General features: G+C 40.3%; 1 protein-coding gene across 2 annotated transcripts in view; it reads right to left on the bottom strand.

Annotated features, from left to right (window-relative positions):
* LOC122809657 overlaps positions 1 to 27,500 on the bottom strand; it is a 673,939-nt gene that overhangs the window by 467,445 nt on the left and 178,994 nt on the right. For both annotated transcript variants that reach the window (XM_044081325.1, XM_044081317.1), the window contains exon 4: positions 10,482 to 10,562. In XM_044081325.1, coding sequence (XP_043937260.1) covers positions 10,482 to 10,562 — 81 coding nt within the window. The remainder of the gene's footprint in view (positions 1 to 10,481; positions 10,563 to 27,500) is intronic.

Below are 27,500 nucleotides of genomic sequence, written 5' to 3' on the forward strand. Positions count from 1 at the left end.
GACGAGCCGGGTCTGCAAGGCCATGGAACGTATCATCATGGAACTCATAAACAAAGACATTGGTATCTTCCAAACTCTGGATCTCACCCAGTTCAGGTTTGTGAAAGGCAGATCATACCTCCTGAACCTGATCGACTTCTTTGAGGCAGTCACCAAAGTCATAGATGAGGGTAAAGTGGTTCACACAGCCTATCTTGACCTCGCCAAGGCTTTTGACACCATCCCCCATTCTGGAATTATAGCTAAACTCACTAAACTAGGTATAAATCCCTACATCACAAGATGGGTTGCCAACTGCCTCACTGATAGAATCCACACTGTAAAAGTTGCAGACTCCAAATCTGACCTCAAAGCAGTGACAAGTGGAGTACCACAGGGTTCGTCCTGAGACCTCTCCTGTTTGGTATATACTTCTCTGAAGTACAGGCTAACACAGAAGGCCTCTGGCTAACGAAGTTCTCAGATGACTACAAACTAGGAGCCATTTTCAAGTCCCCAAATGATGTGGACATCCTACAGAAGGGCCTCACTGAGACAGATGCCTGGTGTCAGAGCCATGGCCTCAAGCTCAATGTGTCAGTGCAGTGTCATCCCCTTTGGTAAAAACTCTGTACCCATGAACTACCACATAGGCAGCAATCTACTTAACACCGAATGCGTGATAAGAGACCTTGGGACCCAGGTGGACCCAGGTCTCTCCTTTGATAGTCACATTGCCACAGTAGTCGGGAAGTCCTTCTACATGGCATACCTCATCATAAAAGGTTTCTCATCCAGGAAAAAAGAGGTCATTGTTCCCCTCTACTCCACACTCATTAGACCCATTATAGAGTACAACACCCCTTTTGGAATGTACCTCACAAGACATCTGCAGCAGCTGGAAAGGCCACAGAAGTACCTCACAAAGAGGATTACTGGCCTCAAACAAATGCCCTACACTGACCGCCTCAAAAAACTCCAGCTTTACTCCGTAGCATATCGCCTACTCTGAGGTGATCTCTGCCTAACATATAAAGCTATGTCAAACCCAGAGCTGTTGGACATGCTACACCTAAAGAAATCCCAATCCCTCCGAGCTACACGCTCTAGGGACCTAAACCTTGTCACCACAATAAACAGGACATGCTGGAGGGACAGATTCCTGTCCTAGAGACTTCCCATACACTGGAACAGGCTACCCATCTATGTGAAGCAAAGTTCTTCATTAGCACTCTTCAAGAAAAATCTTGATGAGTGGATGGGAAATAGGAAATACACACCAGGGATCACTTCTGTGTCTCTGCTTGACAGTGGCACAGGAAAATAACTTTCTTGGGTGGCGTAAGCCAGGGAACCTTGTAGGCTAGGCTTATGTAGTCCCTTGGGCCAATAGCCTAGTACCTACCTATGGACCTATGAACATCCGAGGAAGAAACATGGACATGGGAAAGAAAATACATTTAATATGGGGCAATATTTACAGTACGTAAAGGAGACAGCAAAACTAATCAATACAAAAACAGCACCAAACATATCTGAAGAGAAATACAGGCAAAGGCCTCTGGATATGGAAAAGTTTACAATACAAAAAAATAAAAAAAAACAAAGAGGAAATGTAGAAAAGAGGATTAGTAATAATGATCTTAAACAGAAACTGAGATTATGGATTACCTGCAAAGTGAAGGATTTAGTGTAGAAAATCTAACTACGATAATATCACAACAGGATACAGCAACGAGTCTCCAAATTAAGGAGAAAACAGTGGAGTGGGAAACATCTGATCAGTTGCCTTATGGAAATACTTTGTAGCCTTCCACAGGAAACCAGTGCAAAAGTTCAGAGTTGCACAGCAAGAAGAGGAGCAGGAAACTGTGGCAACTCTGACACAGTCAGTGTTGTAGAGTGATAGGCGAGTGAGTTCCCATATGAAAGAGCAATTGATGACACAGGAAGAAACTGAAGAGAATGTGGCACAAGAAGATGTTCTGTAACTTTCTGTAGAATGTCCGCAGGAAATGGTGAACAAAGAATGTACCATCAGTTTAGAAGGAAATGATAAAAGAGAAGAGTTGCTTAACTTAATAGAGATGGACAGACATATTAAGATCAATGAAAGAAACAGACTACAGAAAGTCAATAAAACACAAAAAGTTAGAAGTCTGATAAACAAATGAACACTGTAATTAGGACTGTTTATAGAGATTCGTGTGATATAATAGAAGTAAATAGGACATATTACTGTGCAGCTAATTTAATAACAGATAAAGTCTTACCACAAAAACACAGGGCAGTAAAGGAAAGGAAGGGGAGAAATTAAATGCCACCATGGAAGTAATGACTAGAGAAAACTATAAAGCAATTAAGACAAGAAGTGATACTATTTTCTGGAATTCATTAATTCCAATGCCCTGGACCAACTCATTCTTAACCCCACCAGGGGTAGAAACATCCTTGACCTGGTCATTACTAACATGAGTGACCAATGCTCTACAACAGTAATCAACTCCTCTCGGGTCAGATCTGACCACAAGCTAATCACCATTGATATCCACATCCCACCCTTACTCACCCCAAAGGAAACAATCATGACAAACTTCTGCAAAGCCAATTTTGGGCTTCTAAAAACAGAGGTGGCTAACTTCAAGACACCCATGCAAATGGAAAATAGGTGCATGACTGCTGAATCATACACCAATGCACTGTATGAGAACATACACAAGTGCATGGAACGGGCCATACCAAACAGAACCACGACGCTCTCCTCCAACAAAAGGAAGCTCATCATGTGATCCCCCACCATAAACAAACTCTACAACAGAAGGAAAAGACTGTTGCAGAAAAGGGTGAATTCCCAAGATTGGAAAAACTCCCTTGTTAGCCTCAGCAAAAACTGAGCTACCTTATCAAATCATCTAAAGCTAGCTATAAAAACAAAATTGCTTCAGATTCTAAAGACAACTACAAGGGATTCTACAGTTATGTCAAGAATCTACATGGCAATATTCAGATCTGCTCTGAGTCACAGCACAATTGCACTACATATACACAACCAACTGATATTGCCAACATATTGGCCGACAGGTGCAGTGCAAACCTTACCCCCTTTCACCCTCTAAAGGACCTATCACAGTACCTGAGGAATGCCATTATCCCAGCTACACAGGCAAAAAACACACTGTCCAAAGCCAAGAATACAGCTTCCATAGGACCTAATAATATCCCTGGCTGTGTTCTACATGAATTACAAAGTGAACTGGCACCACACCTGAGTACCTTGCTCAGTCACAGCCTCATTTCAGGCTTTGTTCCTACCGAATGGTGCACTGCTACAGTCATCCCACTCCACAAAGGGGGAGCGACTACAGACCCTGGGAATTGCCGCCCCATTAGTCTGATGAGTCTGATATGTAAGGCTATGGAGCGAAACATCATGGACCTTATAAATAAGGACATAGGGAATCTCCAAACTCTAGACCTCACACAGTTTTGGTTTGTGAAAGGTAGATCATGCCTGCTCAACCTGATTAGACTTCTTCAATTCTGTCACCAGAGCTGTGGATGAGGGCAAAGTAGTTCACACAGCCTACCTAGAGCTTGCCAAGGCTTTCGACACCATCCCTCACTCAGGAATCATAGATAGACTCACTAAACTAGGCATAAACCCCTATGTCATAAATAGGGTTCCCAACTGGCTCACTGATAGAACCTACACTGTGAAAGTAGCAGACTCCAAATCTGACTACTGACCATTTACAAGTGGTATCCCACAGGGGTCGGTCCTAGGTCCTCTCCTGTTTGGTATCTACTTCTCTGAAGTTCAAGCCAGCACAAAGGGACTCTGGCTGACCAAGTTCACAGATGATTGCAAACTGGGAGCCATTATTGATTCTCCAACTGATGTAGACATTCTACAAAAAGGCCTCACTGACACCACTGACTGGTGCCAGAAAAATGGCCTAAAGTTCAATGCCAAAAAGTGCATTGACATTCCCTTTGGGAAAAATTTGGTGCCCATGAACTATCACATAGGCAGTAGTCCACTAAACACCGAAGATGTGATAAGAGACCTGGGGACACAGGCTGACAGCAACCTCTCCTTTCATAACCACATTGCCACTGTAGTCAGAAAGTCCTTTCATGTGGCACATCTCATTACAAAAAGTTTCTCATTCAGGAAGAGAGAGGTCATAATCCCTCTCTACTCGTCCCTCATTAGACCTATTATAGAATACAACGCCCCATTTGGTATGTACCTCACTAGACGCCAGCAACAACTGGAAAGGCCAGACAAATACCTCACTAAGAGGATCTTAGGCCTTAGACACATGCCCTCTATGGACAGAAATAAAAAAACTCCAGCTATACTCTGTCTCTTATCGCCTACTTAAAGGCGATCTCTGCTTGACCTACAAAGCCATGTCTGACTCAGAGCTGCTAGATATACTACACCTAAAGAAATCTCAATCAATCTGTGCCACACGCTCCAGGGACCTAAACCTCATTACCACAATAAACAGAACATCATGGAGGGACAGGTTCCTAACCCAGAGACTTCCCATACTCTGGAACAAACTTCCCATTCACATCAAGCAGAGCACTTCACTGGCCCTCTTTAAGAGAAATCTTGACAAGTGGATGGGCAATAGGAAGCTCACCCTGTGGATCACTTCAGTGGCCTTGCTTGACAGGGGCACTGGGAACTAACTTTGGGTGGCATGATGCCAGGGAATCTTCTTGGGCTAGGCTTATATAGGCTCCAGGGTTGTTAGCCTAGTACACACCTATGAACCAATTAGAAGAGTACAGAACACAGACCAGATCAACAAAAACACTCATATAAACATGATAAAACTAATGCGCAGTATCAGAACAGATTAGGATCTATTATGCACTACTACAAATAATAAACTAAAAATATCAGCACAGGCAGAAAAAAATTAGAAGATATGATCCCGGGAACTATCGCCCTATTAGCCTAATGAGCCTGGTCTGCAAGGCCATGCAACGTATCATCATGGAACTCATAAACAAAGACATTGGTAACCACCAAACTATATTATAGCTAAACTCAATAAACTAGGTATAAATCCGTACGTCACAAGATGGGTTGCCAACTGGCTCACTGACAGAACCCACACTGTAAAAGTTGCAGACTCCAAATCTGACCTCAAACCAATGACAAGTGGAGTACCACAGGGTTCAGTCCTAGGACCTCTCCTGTTTGGTATCTTCTTCTCTGAAGTACAGGCTAACACAGAAGGCCTCTGGCTGATGAAGTTTGCAGATGACTGCAAACTAGGAGCCATAATCAAGTCCCCAAATGATGTGGACATCCTACAGAAGGGCCTCACTGGGACAGATGCCTGGTGTCAGAGCCATGGCCTCAAGCTCAATGCCAAAAAGTGCAGTGTCATCCCCTTTGGTAAAAACTCTGTACCCATGAACTACCACATAGGCAGCAATCTACTTAACACTGAATGAGTGATAAGAGACCTTGGGACCCAGGTGGACAGTAGTCTCTACTTTGATAGTCACATCGCCACAGTAGTCAGGAAGTCCTTCTATGCGGCACACCTCATCATAAAAGGGTAATCATCCAGGAAAAAAGAGGTCATTGTTCCCCTCTACTGGACACTCATTATACCCATTATAGAGTACAGTGCCCCTTTTGGAATGTACCTCATAAGACATCTGCAGCAGCTGGAAAGGCCACAGAAGTACCTCACAAAGAGGATTACTGGCCTCAAACAAAGCCGTACACTGACCGTTTCAAAACACTCCAGCTTTACTCCGTAGCATATTGCCTACTCCAAGGTGATCTCTGCCTAACATATAAAGCTATGTCAAACCCAGAGCTGTTGGACATGCTACATCTAAAGATATCCCAATCCCTCTGAGCTACACACTCTAGGGACCTAATCCTTGTCACCACAATAAACAGGACATGCTGGAGGGATAGATTCCTGTCCCAGAGACTTCCCATACACTGGAACAGGCTACCCATCTATGTGAAGCAAAGTTCTTCATTAGCACTCTTCAAGAAAAATCTTGATGAGTGGATGGGAAATAGGAAATACACCCCAGGGATCACTTCTGTGTCTCTGCTCGACAGTGGCACAGGAAAATAACTTTCTTGGGTGGCGTAAGCCAGGGAACCTTGTTGGCTAGGCTTATGTAGTCCCTTGGGCCAATAACCTAGTACCTACCTATGAACCTATGAACCTATGCAGATAATATAAAGGAAAAGTACAAAATAAGCAGTTTTATTGATGACCCAAAAAAGCTTTATAGAGAACTGGGAAACATGGCAAAAGGAATTAAAACACCACCAAAAAAAAGAAGAAATAGACACATTCTGGAGAAATATCTATGAAGATCCTGTGGAACATAACAAAGATATTACATGGATGGAAGAAATAAAAGCAAGAATATGAAGTTCAGATGTACTGGATATGTACTGGGATGAAGTATCGGCCACAGAGATTGAAACGAAGTTAAGAAAAGCTTCTAACTGGAAAACCCCAGGCCCAGATGCAATAACTAACTTCCGGCTAAAAGTATTAACATCTTAATATGAAGACTTTGCCATGAGTAAGAACCATTTATATGTACACCATGAACAGACACCAACCGGGTTAACAACAGGAAAAAACAATACTCCAATTTAAGAGTGAACCTGCAAGCTATTCTAAAAAAACTATAGACCAATAACTTCCCTTCTGACGACATATAAACTATACACTGGAATTGATGTCGACAGGATTTATAGTCATTTAGAAGAAAGCTCAATCATGGAAATAGAAGAAAAAGGGTAACAGAAGAACGTCATATGGAACAAAGGATCATTTGTTAAACAAAATCATAATGGAGAACTAAGGAAAATGTCAAAGGCAAGAAACAAACTAAATAAATGAAAAAACTGGCAGGAAGGGTCCCAAGGAACACCAAACAAAAAATGTTGAATAAAAGCAAACTTTAGTGCTGAATAAATCCAATAAATCTAATAAAATCGATGTATAAATCCAGTAAAATTGATGTGAGCACTTTCGTTAAAACACGGTTAACTTCATCAGACAAGAGTCAATGTGCACAACCAATGTTTAAATATATTTTAAAACCTTCTAACACATTCTGATTGGACACAGAAAACCACCTGAACCATGAGTAAATTGAGTAGATGTTGTTAACCCTTTGTTAACTGTTATAACACTTCACTTTAAAAAATATGTATATACACTAAAAATAATTCTAAAAGTTGAATGTTTGTAAAAAACTGAATTAGCAAACCAAGCTGAACTATTAAAAAGTTGATGTCAGTATCATAATAGTCAAACTTAAAAATATTTTACAATAAAAACATTAAACATTTTCTAATAAGCTGTTTGTACAGGATGGCTAAGTTTGTACTGTTTTCTTCCTTTCCAAGGCTTTTAGTTTTAAGACACGGGTAACTGATGTCCTGTCATTAATGCCAGGCCATTTGTCTGCATGCAAAAGATCTGCCATCTCAATTCATTTAACTCCAATCGGAGCTCCCAGGGTAACTTGTCACCAATAGTAACGTGATCAATAGCCATAAAACTGAAGCTGTGGCTATTGTTATCGTGAATGTGCCTAGCCAGTGCATTATTCATGTTATTTTTCCTGATGGCACAGTCATGTTCATAGATCCTTGCCTTGAATTTTCTCTCTGGTTTACCTACGTAAAACGCTGAGCACTGGTCACATGTCGCCACATAAACAACTGCTTTGGAAGAGCAATTGTACCTCCCTTTTACTTTAAAGACCATGGTGTTAATGGAAAACTTATTGCCAGTTTTAACCTTGTGACACCATTTACACGACTCACACTTATACATGCCACACTGGCTTGATATTGTGTTGTTGTGTCCCTTTCTAAGGAGGTCTTTTAAATTCGGACCTCTTCTGTATGTTATTAATGGTTTATCTCCCAAGTGAGTTACGGTGTCTCTATCTTCCATTAAAATATCACAGTTTTTACTAAAAATGAACTTCAAGTTGTAAGAATCAGAATTAAAGGTGACTTTTAAAGATCTAAGGAAAGGGCTTATATTCTCCTCCGGTCTAATCATCCCTATAGCAGGTGGACTGTTGTCAAGGGTATGGACACCAACTATAGGCTTGAAATGGCCTATCTTTCTTTTCTGTGTGACCTCATCAATGAGCTCGTTGACCAGTTCTGCAGGATAGGCCCTCCTTTCAAACATAGATTTCAAGTTGCTACACTCAGCTGTAAAATCCTCTTCCCCAGAGATCATGCGGGTGGCTCGGACAAGTTGCCCTTTTACCACTGACCTCTTCTGGTGGTTGGGTAGGGAACTGGTGTAATGCAGAAAAGAATTACAGTAGGTTTCCTTTCTGTGAATCCTTGTAGTGTACCTTCCAGTAAGCGTATCTTTGAACAAGTGTACGTCCAAGTAGTTCATATAGGTAACATCAATTACCCAAGTGAACCGCAAAAATGTAGTTGTTAGCATTAAGGTACTGTAAAAACTCGTCAAGCTCGGAAGAGGGCCCCTTCCAAATTAAACTTATGTCATCCTGAAACCTGAAATACAACTTGACACTCGAATAAAATCGGGATTTAAAAACAAAGTTTTTCTCCCAGTATGCCATGACCATATTCGCAAATGCCCCTCCACAAGCTGATCCCATGGCCACTTCAGTTGTCTGCAAAAAGTATCTGTCATTGAAAGAGAAGTAATTCTTTTTTAAAATGAGTTCAAGTAGTTCTAAAATTAAATTAATCTTCTCCTGGCTTACTTTATGTTCTAATAATAAATCGCCAACCCAATCGAGGCCTATACTGTGTGGAAATACAGTATACAAATCCTTGACATCTATTGTGGCCAATAAGTCACTCTCATTGTACTCAACTCTATTAACCTGCTCTAAAAAGGTTCAGGATCTTTGCATAGCTGATGTTCTTTTTGTAACATTTTCTTAAGCTCGTGGTCTAAATATTGGGCAGAGGCCATGGTGATGGAATCCCTACTATCCACTAAGGGTCTCATAGGTGGATTTAAAAGACTTTTGTGGGTCTTAGGGATTCCAAAAAACACTGGGACCCTTGGGATAATAATGTTCATGTAATTGTATAGGGAAAGATCTATCCTTCTCTCAAGGAACATGTCAGTTAATTGACCATAAATGTTATATGCAGTGTTCAGTTCGTTTAGGGATACCTCTATGTAATTCGCTGTGTCCAGAATAGATAACATTTTTGCTGTGTACATAGAAGCGTCCATGATTACCACGCCATCCCCCTTGTCAGGTTTCATTACTCTTACATCATGTTCTTGTAGAGTTAACAACCTGTCACGTTCATTCTGAGTCATGTTGACAAAATAACGTGCTTGCCTATGTTTGCTCTTATTTAAAGAATCTAAATTGTATAGGTCAAGTTCACATAATTTCTCGTATATTGCCAATTTAGGATGTACAGGGGGGTTAAAGATGGAACTAATTCTAAAAATGCTACTGGTGTTAGTGTTAGTCTGCAAAATGGTGTCCTGCATTAAACACAAATTCAATTTCCTTAAATACATTTTTAAATCTATTAATGTGTCTACAAAATTTAACTTTTTACAAGGTACAAAAATCATTCCCTTTGAGAGGAGGTCGTCTGTGGCCTCATCAATAATTAGCTCAGAATAATTATACACTGCAAAGTCTTTCTGGTTGTTATAGACAAATGTATATACATTAGTAGATTGCTCTGAATGATCTTTCAGTTATAAAAGTCCATTAACTGAAAGTTCAGTATCATTAAGTGAGGGCAAATCTAAGTCCTCCAGTTCTTGTTTTTCAGTCTGGCTCCTTGAAACCCCGCCTGAGGCTGTTGCCTGTTGTTATAATAGCCTTTGTTTCTTATCCTCTCACTCCTCCTTAGTTTGGGGTGTTCACTCTCTAGTTTAAAGCTACTTCATCAGACCTTTCGAACCTCAGTTCATTATTGTTCATTGACTCAAGAGGGAGAGGAGGTGGGTTTCTACCCACCTCTGGTGGACTCTTAGGTTTCCTATAAGAACCAGGAGGTTTTCGATAGGCAGTAATGTTCGCGTAATCACTGACATCCCTATCCAATTTAGACAATTCTCCAACCTTTAATTTTGCAATGTGTTGAGCAATACTTGTAAAAATTCTATAGTGCTCACATTTCATATTGACATATTCTTTGTCATCACGAATACTTCTGTCAAGTGTAGCAAGTTCATCACACAAAACGGCTAATTCATTGTTGTTATACTTTATCAAAAGGGCTAATAGTTCTAAACCACATCTATCAAACAGTTTAAGTCACTGTACAGGGCTGAGTCATGTTGTAGCCCTGTGGGGAAACGCCATACCCTCAGTGGGGAAACACCATACCCTCAAACCTTTGGGAACCACTTTTCATCTTGTGCATTCCCTCAGGTAGGCGTTGTCTAATTGAAGCTTTTTACAACATGAAAGCTTAGAATCAAAGTCAGTAAGCTTACCTTCTAAAGAAGGGACATTTCGCTCTGTGGTGTTATTTTGGAAAGATATTTGTGCTTGCAACCAGTCCTGGACCTGGAGAACTGTAAAAAGGAGAAGAATCTAAGTATGGCATGGATAGACAACAAAAAAAGCATTTGAGAGTATCCCACATTCATGGATAAATGAGTATTTAAAACTGTGCAAGATACAGCCTACATTGATTGATTACATTACAGAGACCATAAAACAGTGGCAAAACACTTTACAGTTAAGCCATGATAAAGGAGAAATTATTATTCCAGGGATAAAGATTCAAAGGGGGATATTTCAGGATGACTCTGTCACCGCTGCACTTTTGTCTTGCCCTTAACCCATTAAGCTGTCTACTTAACATATCAGGTCATAGCTACAGTTTGGATCCCAGAAAAAAACAAAGTTGTGGATGATTTAAAACTGTATAGTTCATCAGATGAGGAACTGAAAACACAACTGCAAATGGTCAAAACTTTTCCAGATGACATAAGAATCTTATTGGGTCTTGATAAATGTGCAAAAGCAATCTTTAAAGCATGAAAGCTACAGCACCTTGAAGACATCAGTTTGACACAGGAATGTGATATAAAAGAAGTCGAGCAAGACAGAGTGCATGCATTTTTGGGACTTGATGACAGATCAACAATAAAACATGAACAAATGCAAAAAAAAATTAGTAAGGAATATTTTAGAAGACTAAAATCAATACTGAAAACAGAACTGACATCTAGGAACTAAATCCAAGGTATAAAAAACAATTTGGTCTTCTTGTCCTAACTTACAGTTTTGGAGTGACTGTCCTCAAAAGGTATTGGATCGGTTAGACAGGAAAACAAGAAGGATGCTTCATGCTCATCATCATATGATTTATAAAAATCAATGTATGCCAAGACTATACATTCCCCGTTCTGAAGGAGGCATGGGGCTCCTTGAAACTGACTGCATGTATAGATCTGCAATCGTAGGGCTGCATCCATACCTGCTGACCTCACAAGACCCAAATGTAGTGAAAGTTTTAAAACACATGGAGAACAAGTCTAAGATGACTTCCCTGCTTAGTTTAGCAGAAGCATATAAGCGTCAAGTAAGAGTGGAAATCAAACCAGAAGTAGGCAAAAATCAGACAGCAACTGAATGTGTCAAAAAAACAAAAGAAATAATATGAGGTGAAGGATCAGATGAGAAGTCAAGAAATGTGGAAAATGTAAATATAGATGCAAGTATAGAAAACTCCTGGAACAACCTCATGTTGATCAGGACTGAACACAGGAATGGTTAAGGAGAGGTGAATTTAAACCAAAAAAACGAAATGCTAATATTGGCAGCCCTACATATTGGATTACATACACGTTAGTTTTACAAAGTCCACTGAACATGTGGAAGAAAGAGACAAATATAGGTGTTGTAAAACAGAATTGGAAACAGTCACACATCTTGTTGCTGGTCGTGATATACTAATGGCAGAAGGACTGTATACTGAAATGCATAATAACGTGGCAAGACTGTTGCATTGGAGACTGTGCAAACATTATCGTTGGCTGATAATAATAAAATAGGTTCATAGGTTCATAGGTAGGTACTAGGCTATCGGCCCTACGGCCTATACAAGCCCAGCCAAAAAGGTACCCTGGCTTTTGCCACCCAAGAAAATGTTTTTCCTGTGCCACTGTCTAGCAGAGCCACAGAAGTGATCCCTGAGGTGAATTTCCTATTTTCCATCCAATCATCAAGATTTTTCTTGAAGAGTGCTAATGAGGAGCTTTGTTTGATAGAGATAGGTAGTTTATTCCAGAGTATGGAAAGTCTCTTGGACAGGAATCTATCCCTCCGGCATGTTCTGTTTATTGTGCTGACAAGGTTTAGGTCCCTAGAGCGTGTAGCTCGGAGGGATTGGGATTTCTTTAAGTGGAGCATGTCCAACAGCTCTGGGTTTGACATAGCTTTGTATATTAGGCAGAGATCACCACTGAGTAGGCAATATGTGACGGAGGAAAGCTGGAGTTTTTTGAGACGGTCTGCATAGGGCATCTGTTTGAGGCCGGTAATCCTCTTTGTGAGGTATTTCTGCAGCCTTTCCAGTTGTTGTAGATGTCTTGTGAGGTACATACCAAAAGGGGCATTGTACTCTTTAATGTGTCTAATGAGTGATGAGTAGAGGGGAACAATTACTTCTTTTTTTCTGGATGAGAAACCTTTTGTGATGAGGTGTGCCATGTAGAAGGATTTCCTGACTACTGTGGCGATGTGATTACCAAAGTAGAGACTACTGTCCACCTGTGTCCCAAGGTCTCTTATCACACTTTTGGTGTTAAGTATACTACCACCTATGTCGTAGTTCATAGGTAAAGAGTTTTTACCAAAGGGGATGACAATGCACTTTTTGGCACTGAGCTTGAGGCCATGGCTTTGACACCAGGTATCTGTCTCAGTGAGGCCCTTTTGTAGGATGTCCACATCGTTAGGAGTTTTGATTATGGCTCCAAGTTTGCAGTTAACTGCGACCTTTGTTAGCCAAATACATTCTGTGTTAGCCTGTACTTCTGAGAAGTTGATACCAAACACGAGAGGACCCAGGACTGAACCCTGTGGTACTCCATTTGTCACTGGTCTGAAGTCGGACTTGGAGTCTGCTACTTTCAGTGTGGGTTCTGTCAGTGAGCCAGTTGACAACCCATCTTGTGACATAGGGATTTATACCTAGTTTAGTGGGTTTATCTATAACTCCAAAGTGGGGGATGGTGTTGAAAACCTTGGCAAGATCTAGATAGGCTGTATGAACCACCTTACCCTCGTCTACGGCTTTGGTGACTGCTTTAAAGAAATCTATCAGGTTTAGGAGACATGATCTGCTTTTTACAAACCCAAACTGGGTGGGGTCCAGAGTTTGGAGATTACCAATGTCTTTGTTTATAAGTTCCATGATGATACATTCCATTGCCTTGCAGACCAGGCTCTTCAGGCTAATGGGGCAGTAGTTCCCGTGTTCCATGGTGAGTCCCCCCTTGTGGAGTGGGATAACCATTACTGTGCGCCATTCCGCGTGCACAAAGCCTGAGGTGAGGCTATGACTGAACATGGTACTTAGGTGGGGTGCCATTTTGTTCTGTAGTTCATGTAGAACGCAGCCTGGGATGTTGTCTGGTCCCATGGATGCTGTGTTCTTGGCTTTGGACAGTGTGGTTTTTACCTGTGCAGCCGTGATTACAGGAACTTTGCATTCTTCCGGTATAGAGATGGGCCCATTACGGGGTGAGAGGGGGGTAAATTTAGCACTGAACCTATCTGCCAGGATGTTGGCAATATCAGTTGGTTCTATATATTTAGTGCTATTGTGCTTTAACTCAGAGCAGATCTGAGTGTTTCCATTGAGATTATTGACATAGCTATAGAATGCTTTGTGGTTGTCTTTAGAATCAGTGGCGATTTTGTTTTCGTAACTTGGAGGATTTTATCAGGGATCACAGCTTCTTACTGAGGCTGACCAGGGAGCTCCTCCACTCATGGTATTTTACTCTCTTTTGTAACAGTTTCTTCCTTCTGTTGTACAGTTTGTTTATGGCAGGGGACCACCAGATTGGCTTCCTTTTTTTGGAGGATAGCGTCTTGGTTCTGTTTGGGATAGCACGATCCATGCACTCGTGTAAGTGCTTATAAAATGCAATTGTGTAGGATTCAGTAGTCGTAACTGTATTGTCCATCTGCATGGGTGTCATGAAGTTCACCACTTCTGTCTTAAGAAGCATGAAGTTGGCTTTGGAGAAATTTTTACCATGTTTTCCTTAATAGGGGGTGGGGGCAAGATGTGGCTATCTAAGGTGATTAGCTTATGCTCAGATCGGACCAATGAGGCGTTGACTTCAGGTGTGGAACACCGGTCAATCATGTTGGTAATGACTAGATCTAGGATACTGTTGCCCCTGGTGGGGGTGTGGATAAGTTGATCCTGGGCATTGGAGTTTATGAATTCCAGAAAGCGTTGAGCGAAGGAGTTGGTACATGAGTAGTTTTCCCAGTTAATGGTGGGGTAGTTGAAATTGCCTATTATTAGGGTGTTTGGTTGAACCCTAATATTTTCCAGTACATCAAGAAAAGAGGAGTGGGAATCCTGGGGCATGGTGGGGGATGTGTAGCAAGCTACAATTTGGATTGCAGTTTTGCCCAGAGTAAGTTGCACTTGGACAACCTCTGATGCATTATGCTGAGCAACTAGCCTGGAGGTGTGGATATCCTTAATGAATATGGACACACCTCTGCCTTTGGTGTTCTGGTCCAGGTTACATGGCCGAAAAGTGTGGTATGCATTATAGCCTGGTAGTGCAGGGGTGCTCTCTGGAGCCTTGAACCAGGTCTCAATCATTGCACAGATATCGATGTTTTCCATTTTAAGGAGTTCCTCGAGTGAGTGCATTTTGAGATTTAGACTTCTAGCATTGAGTAGCATCACCCTCAGTTTTTGCTTGCCTGTTCCTGTTATGGTGGTGAATTTTTCATTTGAACCTTGCCTAAAAAAGGCACTACAGGGGTGGCAAGAACCTTAGCCAGTATCCAGAATCCCAGGGGTGACAGGTGCAGGCCATCTCTGGCAAAGCATCGTGGTCTGTTGACCATGTCATCCCAGGCAGACAGATACTGGATCCCTTTAGAATGACACCAGAAGCTTAGCCAATTGTTGAAGTCAATCATTTTGTCCTTGTACTGTGGTATCACTCTGGGTGATGGCAGAATGCTACTCAGGGCTAGGGTCATACCTGCCTGGGCTACAAGATCGGAAAGCTCTTCCATGTCTCTTTTCATGTAGTCCAGGGAGGTACATCTCATGTCGTTCACACCAACATGGACAATAACAGAGTCATATTTGTACTTGTTGTGGAGTGACCTGAGTGTGTGGGTTATGTGGCAGATCCTGGCACCTGACAGGCAGCTGACAGTAACCTTCTCCTTGTTTAGCCTGTTGAGTGGGACATCAGTGTGCCTGACTATAGAGACACCTATGACTAGTGTGTTGGGAACGTTGTTTTGCCTTATTGGCTGTGGTTCAGTGACACATTGAGTCTGTGGGCTGTGTGTCATTTGGGGTGTGTTGGGGGGTGGAGGTTGCTTGCATTTCTGCTTTGGAGGTCTCTGTTGCTTGAGCAGATTATTATTGAGAGCCTACGTGAATGGTTTTGTGTTTCTATGTGTGGATTTTGGTGGTGTAGATTTAGCGAGATTATGTGATGAGTGTGGTACTGCGGTGGTGGTGCTGTGGTAGCGTTGTTGCCTCACAGTTAGACGTTGCCCATTTGATTCTCAGTTAGAGCGTCTTCTGTGTAGTGACATGCGTGTATGGGCGTTCCTTCGTTGAAGGTTGTGCGTTAGGCCCGGCAAGCCAGTACGTAAAAATCTACTGCCAATCATTAGCGGAACAGAGTTCCACTGTTGCGACCCCTAATACGGAAAAAGCCAAAAAACACAAACAAATGTGATGAGTGTGGTGTGATGCAAGTGTTTACCTTCTCCTCTTGACTGTCAAGTTCAGTCTTGGTTGGAGAGAGCTTTACCTCCAGTTTGGCTAGATAAGTGCATCTCTCACAGGTTGTAGTGTTGGGTAGTAGGAGGAGAGGGTTGTCTGTGTACATGAGGCAATTTCTACATTGCTCCAAGATGCCCAGATTTATCAGATAGACAGGAGAGAACACTGGGAGCTGACCCTTGGACATGCCTGAATAAAAATCTATTTTCCTCTAGATAAGTGAGGAAAGTGAGTACAAGAGCTGTTTTTCTCTAAGCATGTGAGGAAAGTAAGTACCAAAACTGTTTTCCTCTAGGTAATGAGGAAGGTTGAGTGCTGTAGTAATTAGTAGCTTATTTAGTGCTTACAACAAGTTCTGAACAAGTGCTGATCACGAATAAGCAAATTCAAGTGCTAAAACTAAGGATCTGTATCTGGACTAAACTAGTTACAGGAAAGGGGGGAAACAAGTGCAAATGCTGGCTTTTAAATCAGAAAGTTGAGAGAGATGGAAAAACTGCCCAAACGGCCAATAACTACACTTTCTGGGCCAGAACCACTCCTTATGTGGTAGATAGGTTACCTAATGCTTACCACTCCCACTGATAAGCAAGAAGGCTTCCCTCCAACACAGAAAGCTTGGGGGGCTCAGAAGCTTACATACAGTCCTGGATACAGCAAATCTGAATCTGGACTACACTAGTTACAGGAAAGGTAGGAAACAGGCTTAGATTTTATTTTTTTTAATACAGAAAAGTAGCTAACACAGCAGCAAAAACAATTCAAATGCAGTGCAAGCTAGCACACTTGAGTATGTAGCAATGTTAGACCAAACAGTTAAAAAAATGCAATTAAATTAAAAATGACTAAAAACAAGTGCAGAAGGAGTCTATTAGGTAGAATGAGGTAAAGAGATGGGACTGGGGCGAGGGTCCCAGATCAAATTGACAGTGGGGGTTGGCAACTGCAAAAGTCTCCAAATTTAACCAAGACAAGAATAGGGAGGTTGGGTAGGGAAAAACAACACCTTCAGCAGAGATCTGAAAAACTATACAGGGAAGCAAAAATAATAGTGCACAACTCTGAAGTCAGCCAGCAATGATATAAAATTAGTCAAACAACAATTAGCAGTACACAACTCTGAAGTGCCAGAAAAATATACTTAGCTCTGTATATCTCCAGATAGTTTGAAGAGCACTCTGTCAGGACAGAGGAAGGCTCCAGCAATGATATGCAGGCTGTTACTAAGAGGGTCTAATTTTATTCAAGTAATCCTTGAGATAATCAGATAACACACAGGATGCAAAACCAGTTATACCAATTTAAGACACAGAGAGATAGGGGGAGGTGGGGAAAAACACCTTCAGCAGAGATCTGAAAACTATATAGCGAAGCAAAAATAACAATGCACAACTCTGAAGTCAGCCAGCAATGATATAAAATTAGTCAGGCAACAATTAACAGTACACAGCTCTGAAGTACCAGAAAAATATACTTGGCTCTGTATATCTCCAGATAGTTTGAAGAGCACTCTGTCAGGACACAGGAAGGCTCCAGCTATGATATAAAAGAGAGTGAATGATCATATGTGTGCTCTTACACTGATGTCGTTGGTGTGGAGAGGTCAAGAAAGTTCGCATGACCATGTGCTTTATAATAAAGGAGGAAGCGAGGGTTGTTCCCCTCTTCCATTTTTAACCAGATTTAATGCCTTCACGTGTGTTTATTTTCCTCCGTAAATGTACGTCTAACCCGACTTTCTTACCCTTAAGATGATACCGCCAACAGGTTATGGGCCCAGGAGGGAAGCAGGAAGCCGATGGCATAGACTATGTTTCGATGGAGATGAGAAGAATTACGAGTTGTGGGAGACAAACTTTCTGGGACGCTTGTGTTTGCTAGGGCTAAAAGATGCCATTTTACGAAATATGCAGCAGGACGCAGAGGACGACGTGAATGAGGAGGAAGGAGACGATGATGCAGAGAAAAATGAGGGGGCATATGCAGAACTAATACAGTTCTTAGACGACAAAAGTTTGTCCCTCGTCATGAGAGAAGCCGCAGACGATGGTAGAGAAGCGCTTCAGATCCTGAGAGACCATTATGCCAGGAAAGGGAAGCCATGGGTAATTAGTCTATACACTGAATTAACAAGTCTCCAGAAGGCCACCAGTGAAAGTGTCACAGACTATATTATTAGGGCTGAGACGGCCATTACGGCACTTAGAAATGCTGGGCAGAAGCTCAGTGATTGATTACTAATTGTGATGATTGTTACCGACTAATATGCAACACAACACAGAGCTTTAAAGAAGCCATGACTTCGTCTAACTCAGAAAAGTGGGTCAAAGCTATGAAGGAGGAACTTAAGTCTTTAAAGGAAAACAACACATTTGCACTTACCACACTGCCGGAAGATAAAAATGCAGTGGGGGCATGTGGGTTTTCACTGTAAAAGACAATGCAGATAATACTGAGACTTACAAAGCTAGATATGTAGCTAAAAGCTACAGTCAAGTCGCTGGTATAGATTATAATGAAACATTTGCACCAACTGCGAGTATGACATCTGTACGATGTCTAATGCAGATGGCAGTTCAGTACAATTTAGAATTGCACCAGATGGATGTATAAACGGCCTATTTACATGCTCCTATTGACTGTGAGGTGTACATGGAGCAACCTGAAGGTTTTGAAAAGAAATCAAATAATGATGAAAAATCGGTTTGTAAACTGAATAAGTCATTATATGGATTGAAACAATCAGAGCGTAACTGGAACAAAATGTTGCATGATTATCTTTGTGAAAATAGTTTTATCCAAAACTCTGCAGACCACTGTGTATACACTAGACAAGCTGAAAATGAGAAAACAGTTCTAATTATATGGGTTGACAATCTCATTATAGCAGCCAGTGACAATGAATCACTAAACGATGTAAAGGAAATGCTCAAAGCTAAATTTAAAATGAAAGATCTGGGAAAGCTAAGACATTTTCTAGGCATTGATTTTACCCAGAATAGTGGTGAAGTAAAGATGAACCAAAGGAGATACATCACGAAAATTCTTGAGAAATTTGGTATGTCTAATTGTAAAGTAAGAATAACCCCTTCAGAACAAAAACCAAACTTTGAATGTGAGTGAATCTACTGATCCAAGAAAATATTGTGAGCTTGTGTGTAGTTTGATATATGTTATGACAAGCACGAGACCTGATCTTAGCTGGATTGTAACTAAACTTTCACAATATTTGTCACAACACAGTGAATCTCATTCAATGATAGCCAAACGTGTTAAGATACTTAAAAGGTACATTGGACAGAGAGCTGTGTTACAAGAAAAGTGAAGGGAAACTTCAGCTTGTAGCATGCAGTGATGCAGATTGGGCAACAGATCAAAATGATAGGCGTAGTACAACAGGTTATTGCTTTAGCCTCAATAGAGACGAGCCTATTATTTCATGGAAATCAAAGAAGCAACAAACGGTGGCTTTATCTACATGTGAAGCAGAGTACATGACATTAGCAGCAACAACACAGGAGAGTTTGTATGTTGTGCAGCTGTTGAGTAGAATGGATGGAGAATGCAAGTATGTGCCAATAACAATACTTGAGGACAATCAAGGAGCAATCGCTTTGTCGAAGAATCCAGTAAGCCGACAGAGATGTAAACATGTTGACATTAAGTATCATTTTGTCAGGTCAGCACTTAATGATGACAAAATAAGCACTGAATATTGCCCGACAATGTACATGGTTGCAGATGTCTTTACTAAACCTGCTACAAAGTCGAAGATTGAAAAGTTCATGTATTACGTATTTGGAATGTGAAGGAAAAGTTATCCAAAATATGTTTTTGGAATGTATTTGTATACAGCGTAAGAGCAAGTGGGGGTGCTGGCTGATAATAATAAAAGAGAGTGAATGATCGTATGTGTGCTCTTACACTGACGTCGTTGGTGTGGAGAGGTCAAGAGAGATCACATGACCATGTGCTTTATACTAAAGGAGGAAGCGAGGGTTGTTCCCCTCTTCTGTTTTTAACCAGATTGATTGCCTTCACGTGTGTTCATTTTCCTCTGTAAATGTATGTCTAACCCGACTTTCTTACCCTTAAGATGATAGCGCCAACAATTATAATATTGAAGTAGCTGAGAATTACTGGGAACATGAGCCACAAAGCAGTATAAAAAATGATGAAGTTTATATCACATGGGATTACTCATTACCAACAGTTCAAAAAATAGGAGAAAACCATATATATTAGTCCATGAAAAGAAGACAAAAGTAGCATTAAGCATTGGAATTGCTATACCCAGTGACTACAGTGCCTTAGGTACAGAGAGACACAAAATCATAAAATACCAGGATTTGCAGAAAGAAACAAGGACAATGTGGAAGAAGGATACACAGACTCTTCCTATAGCAGTAGGAGCAATGGGTCTTATAAAAAAGAACTTACATTCGTACTTAGATATGTTACCAATACATGTAACACTGTATGAATTTTAGTCAATACTGGGTACATTGCAGGTGCTGCAAAGAGCACTTCTGGCTAACATCAAAGACTGAAACGATACTACTTTCATGAACTTTAATCATTCTTTGACTTAGGAATGGGGTCCATTCTTGTCATGGTATTAGAAACCCAAAAGACTTGGAGAAATTTTTAAAAAGTCAAGGATCTCCTCATCTATTTTATTTATTTATTTATTTTATTTTACATCTGTTTGTTTATAGAAATACATGTAAAATAAACACTTATGATATAGGGCAAGAGCAATATTACAAGGATATTAGCTCAGGTTGTTTTTGGGGAGGAGGAGTTTGTTTTATTATTATTATAGGGAGTCAAGAGGTTGCTAAGAGCAGGTTTTTGAGGGTTGATATAAATTTTTATGTGCTATAGAGTTGTTGTGATAGAATATCTTTGTTAGGAAGTTCCAGCCAGTGTAGTAGTTTTAAGTTTATGCAGTGGTGAGTTCTAGAGAACCATTGTTCAGCGGTTGAAAAGGTTGCTTGTGTAAGGGATTGTAGTTCTGCTTGAGAGGAGGCTGTACAAATTATAAAGAGAGAGAATTTTTTTTTCCAGGTACTGATGATGTCGATCTTCTAGATATGATGAAAGCCAGGTTCAGTATGTGAGAAAGAAGTGTATGGTTTAGATTTTGAGGGAGGAGAGGTTTTAGTAGTTGTTTATGTATACATTTTCCATAATTTTGCCAGAGGAGATAATAGTACCTATTAACATTTATGAACTGTTCAAAAATCATTTCAAATTCTCCTGCCCGAGTTCTGACATACAACCTATGGAATCAACTACCAAACCTAAATATAAACGCTCAGGAAGTAAATTATTGGCTGTGGAAATTACTTAACTTTGGAGAAGCTTACCTGAATGGACTCACACCAGAGTTTCTTGAAACCTGTGACATCCTGACAGCTATTCCAATTATAAATCTGTAACATTCCAATGGACTATTCCTAAGCTTATGGAAAGTATCCACAGTTACTCCTTCATCCAAAGAGGGTACTCCAGAACACCTCACCTGATACATTCCTCTTCCCTTGCTCCAAAGATATTTGAGTGCACCATTTCCTCTCATCCTGCAACCTATATTAACTCTTCTAAACTCTTTAATGCACAAAAAACTGTTTTTGAAAAGGTAATCTGCCTCACTAACTAAATTATCTACCAGGTCAAATTTGTAGGAACATCTAATACAGTAATTCAGTTCAGGTACAACACCATACAATTCTGTACAAATATATACTTAAAAACTATCAAACACCAAACACCATCCTTAAATGGATCTGGGGTTATCTCATAAGATGTTCCTTTAAATCTGGATCTGGCAACTTTAGGTCACATTTGTAATAGGTTAACTTTGGTGCTCCTGAATACTCAGTTCTGGGTTCCCTAGTGTCCTCTGTTATGATTAACACGTTCAGAATTACTTTTCTATTTATTCCTGCCTTGTTATTTGACCTGCCATTCCATCACCTTCAAATCATACTTCAGACACATTCATTATTGGTTTGCTCATTTAAAATAATAACTTTGGGCCCTAATAAGTAACATCACTTAAATATAAATACATAGGATTTCAATTTGAGCAACAGCTTATCTTCATGTTTCACCTTGACACTTTGTCCAAAGAAATTTAACAGACTTGTATCCATTTGTAGCAACACTGTATCACTGCTAACTCTGGAAGCAAGACCTGTTATTGGAAGAAATGTTTTCATTCCAGTTTTAGAATATGGACTACTACCATTCATAACTACTGGATCCTGGTAACTGTAACAAGCTCGAGATTTTGCTTAATAAGAAAGGTAGACCCATGACTCGTTCAACTTGCCAAAAACACTAAAGCACTATCCTAGGCATTCCTCTCAACCCGTAGGCATTGAAAACAAGAACAAAGGCCCTTAAAAAGTAGGAACATCCAGCAACGTCTGGATATCTAATAAGCATAGCATTCGAATATCAAATAGCACAAAACTCTTTCTGCTTCCAGGAGGAATGCTGGGATACTACTCAGAAGCATATGTTTAATACACAGAGAGTATCAAAAATGATGGAAAATGTAAGCACATTACCAAAGACAGAGTTAAAATTATGTGCACTTTAATGAACTGTATTGCAACATATTTTTGTTAAAAAAAGCAGATGGCAAGGTATGTGTACTTTTTCTTCAAATGGTTGTTGCCACTAGTATGTTGGTTCATGTGCTGTGGTTTTCTGTGCAGTAGACATCTTTAAAAATCACATTTGATAAGTGGGATTCAGAAAATTGTGCGAAGGGGTAAATCAAGCCTGAAAATAGGGACATAATTCCAAAAATATGAACATCCTGTACAAAGGTAAATCAGGCCTGAAAATAGGAACTTTCCTCCACAATAGGGACACTTGAGACGTCTTATCCTGCGTAAAGCTAAATGATTTTCCATCTCACAGTGAGCCAACAGAAACTCATTGTTATTAATTTATGTCACTTTGGTTAGAATTGAAAATAACTGCATCATCTTCTGTTAATAATAACTACCATTCATGTTATAATCTCCCATGTAATGTTCTACCATGTCTAACTGTTTTCATATTGTTCATAGGTTCATAGGTGTTTACTAGGCTAATGACCACAGGGGCTTTTTTAAGCCTAGCCATGCATCCCAACTCTCTGACGATTTCTGATACACTTGATAAGTGTAAGCATGGGCCTAGGAGATGAACCATTTACAGGTTACCTGTTTGCATCAGAGACATAGGTGCCAAACATTTACGGTTTCCCATCCAATTGTCCAAGTTGCATTTGAATTGGATTAGAAAAGAACTCTGCTTCACATGGATGGGGAGCCTGTTGTATAGATGGGGTAGTCTCTGGGATACATGACTGTCTCTCCAGCAGGTCCCATTTATATCACAGGCAAGGTTTAAGTCTTTAGAACAGGTAATTCTGGTACTGTTTGTTTTATGGATAAGCAGGAGGTCCATCAGAGTGGGGTCTGACAATCCCCTGTATGCCAGGCATAGATCTCCCCTCAAAAGCCTGTAGGAGACAGAATACAGGGATAAGGCCTTGAGGTGGTCAGCATAGGACATATTACTTATGCCCTGTATTCTTTTAGTGAGGAACCTCTATGGACGTTCCATTTGTTGGATATGCCTGGTTAGGTACATACAAATGGGGCAATGTACTCAATTCTAGGTCTGATGAATGCCAAATATAGTGGAACAATAACTTCCTTGGACATAGATGTCATACCTTTGTTTATAAGTTGCACAACATAGAATGATTTCCTCACCACTGTAGTCACCTGATGAAAAAAGGCTAGATTACTATGTGTCCCTAAGTCCCTGACTACTGGGTCAACTCTAAGGGCTGTGTTGTCAATATGATAGTTACCAGGGATGGATGACTTCCCAAAGGATACTATTATGTATTTCTTGGCATTTAGCCTAATTTGCAATCATCTGCAAATTTAGTCAGCCAAAGACCACTGGCATTGGCCTTGACTTCTGAGAAGTAAATGCCAAAAGGAGAGATCCAAGGACTGATCACTGAGGGACTCCACATGTGACTGGCCTCTTTGCAGAGGTGGACTCCCCGGTTCTAACTTTGTGGTTTTTGTCTGTGAGCCAGTTGGCTATCCACTGGGTCACATACAGGTTTGTATCTACCCTCTTGAGTTTGTCAACAACACCCGAGTGGGATATTGTGTCAAATGCTTTGGCCAGGTCAAGGTAGGCAGTGTGAACAATTTTGCCCTCATCCCTTGCTTTGGTAACCTTCTCAAAGAAGTTCACCAGGTTGAGTAGGCATGATCTGCCCTTAACGAAACCAAACTGGATTTGGTCCAGTGTCTGGTGGTTTACTATATCACTGTTGATTCATCTCCATGATAATCCTTTCCATGGCTTTACATATAAGACTAATGAGACTTATATGTCTGTAGTTTCCAGGGTCTGTAGATGGCTCACCATTGTGCAGAGGGATGACTGTTGCCTTTCTTCATTCATGAGGCACAAAACCTGTTTGGAGGCTACAGTTAAATAGTAATTCCAGAGGCCCTGATAGGTCATGTTTCATCCTATTTAGAAGGCATCCTGGAATATTGTCTGGGCCCACTGATGCAGTGTTCTTGGTCTTAGAGAGAGCAATAAGGACCTGTTCCCTAGTGATAGTAGGAAGAGTTATATTTGATGAAATTTCCTGAGGCAAGGGTGAGGGGGAGAGAGGAGTAAAGTTGGTGGTGAATTTATCAGACAAGAGGTTTGCTATATCTTCTGGCTCAGTATAGGCGGGTCCATTTACAATGAGCTCTGCACACAATTGTGTATTCCCTTTGAGGTTGTGGACATAGCTAAAGAATGCTTTGTGGTTGTCCTTGGCCTGGGAGGCCAAACTTACCTGAAATTTGGCTTTTGTAGACTTTATGTGTCCTCTGAGTTGTTTGTTTAGTTTAATGAGAGTGTTTTTATCCTGCTGGGTATGGCACCTCCTACTTTTTGCCATGATTTTCTTCCTCCTGTTTTTTGAGTTAGTTCTGTACTTCTTCTTGGTGGGTACAGCTACCTCTATGCAGCTATTACCATGCTTGTACAGGGTTTCTGTGAACAATTCTGCATTGGCAGAAGTGTTCTCAGGGTTTTTACGGGCTTGAAAATTTGCCAGGTTCTCACTTAATAGCAGGAGGTTATCCCTAGAATAGTTCCTCAATATTCCCAGTTTAGCTGGGGGGTCCAGGTTTTATTTTTACTTCAAAGGAAACCATTCTATGCTCTGACCTTACCTAGGAAGGCATTACAATAGGGGGCATGCAGCACTCTTCCATATTAGTGAGGACCAGATCCAGTAGGGTTGCACCCTGGTTGGTGTACTGACTATCTGTTCCAGGGAGTTTGTATTTACAAAATCCAGGAATTTGTGTGCATGTACGTTTGATGTCATATAGGATTCCCAATTAAGAGTGGGGTAATAGTGGTATTGGGGTGGATGGTTAGTGTTATTAATAAGTTTAAATACATGGTATGGCTTTCCTTTGTCATAGAGGAGGATCTATAGCTTGAAAGGAAGTGGCATTGGATTTTGCCTATGGTCATTTGAAAATGGAGCATCTCAAGTGCATTGTCCTGTTTGACCAGCCTTGAAGTATATTTATTTTTCATGTAAACAGAGACACCTCCACCTTTAGTCACTGCCTGTGAAGTACCTAGTCTAAATGTGTGGAAGGCATTATAACCCTGCACTGTTGGTACGCTGTCCACCACTTTAAACCATGTCTCTGACACCTCACAGACATCAGCATTCTCTAGGGTAAAGAGAACTTCCAGGAAGTGGAGTTTTTTGTTTAGGTTCCTAGCACTGAGCAGTAATACCTTTAGATTTTCTTGGTTTTGATTTGTTATGTCAGAAGTACTTCACTTTGGCATTGCCTAAAAAAGGCACTATGTGTATTTTGTACTTCTGTTACACCTTTCCCAGGCTATTATTTATCCTAATTAAATAAATAATAAACAGTGAGGGTCTTTAACACAATGGGTGGATTTAACAATAAAATTAAAAAAAAAAAATTTTTTTTATTCTTCTATATTTTATAATTTTCTTTACCAATTTCTTTAGCTTACACTTTCTGTTATATGTACAGCTGTTTAAAACAGTTTTTTATGTTATAATTATTGCTGCATAAGACTGTCTCCATGCTATTTTTGTTAAATTGTATGTTATTTCCTGGAGCTTTTCTCCCCAGGCCTCTACTGAAAATGGACATATATCCAGTTAGACTAGCCCGGACAACAAAATGTAAAATAAAAATAAAAATAAATAACCTGCCCCCACTCCTTTGCTCTACATGGGACTCCCTCCCATTAAAATCAGATGATTTTCTGTCTTCCAGGAATTCCTGACCCACTAAAACCATTTCTTCACAAGTAAGTCACCTGTGAATGTTATAATAAAAAAGTTATAACTTAATTCACATCACCAACCCCATCACTTATTACTCTATTTGGACTAAATTTTGCACTCTACTCTTGAACAGTGCTTACTTTCTTCAACCAAATACTAGAATGGCTGTATTTTGTTGCATTCTTACATTTCGTAAGTCTCCTCAATCTTCCTTGTTCTCCTATAGTATCTATTAGGGGTATATTGTTGCAACATGTGGGAAGTATTAATAATTGTTACTTACTGCAAAAAAATGTCTGTTTGACATTTTTTATTAGAAATTCTTATGAGCTATAAAAAAAAAAAACTAAAAGGGATAAAATGGTCCTCTGATATGAACTGGGTGACTTTGGACATTCACAGTCTATATACCAGTTTCAAACAAGCTGATGGTATTTTTGTTATTTTAAGTTTGTTAAATACATCCTACTTTATATATCAGAACTCAGTTTTGCTTGAATAACATTTTGTTTGCATAATGATATAGTTCAGTATCAAAAAGTAGGGACAGCTATAGGTGTCTTTGAAGAAGAATATGGTTATAGTTCTAAATGTTACTGTAAATATTTTCATTATAGTTCATAGGTTCATAGGTAGGTACTAGGCTACTTGCCCGAAGGCATTTATAAGCCTAGCCAGAATGTGTTGGCTTTCGCCACCCCCTTAGATTAGTTCCCTGTGCCTCTGTCCAGCACAGCCACTGAAGTGATCCTCGGGGTAAACTTTCTGTTTCCTATCCACTTGTCAAGGTAGTTCTCTTGAAGAGTGTTAGCGAGGAGCTCTGCCTAATGTGGATTGGAATCTTGTTCCAAAGCATGGGAAGTCTTTGGGACAGGAATCTATCCCTCCAGCATTGTTGTGGTAATGTTTAGATCCCATTTAATATCTGTTTGTAAAGGTGGTATAGGTCACAGACAATGTTTTTTCATAGTTTAGACAATAATAGATTTGGGTTTTGTTTTTTTTTTTTTTTTTGGTATGATGGCTAAGGAACAAATAAACTACTTAGATCGCAAACAACAAATGACCAGAGCATAGGGTGTAAATTTTACTGTAAACCTACAGGCA

This window comes from Protopterus annectens, chromosome 1.part1, assembly GCF_019279795.1.
Source record: "Protopterus annectens isolate FY-2018-M chromosome 1.part1, PAN1.0, whole genome shotgun sequence".
Lineage (NCBI taxonomy): Eukaryota > Metazoa > Chordata > Ceratodontiformes > Protopteridae > Protopterus > Protopterus annectens.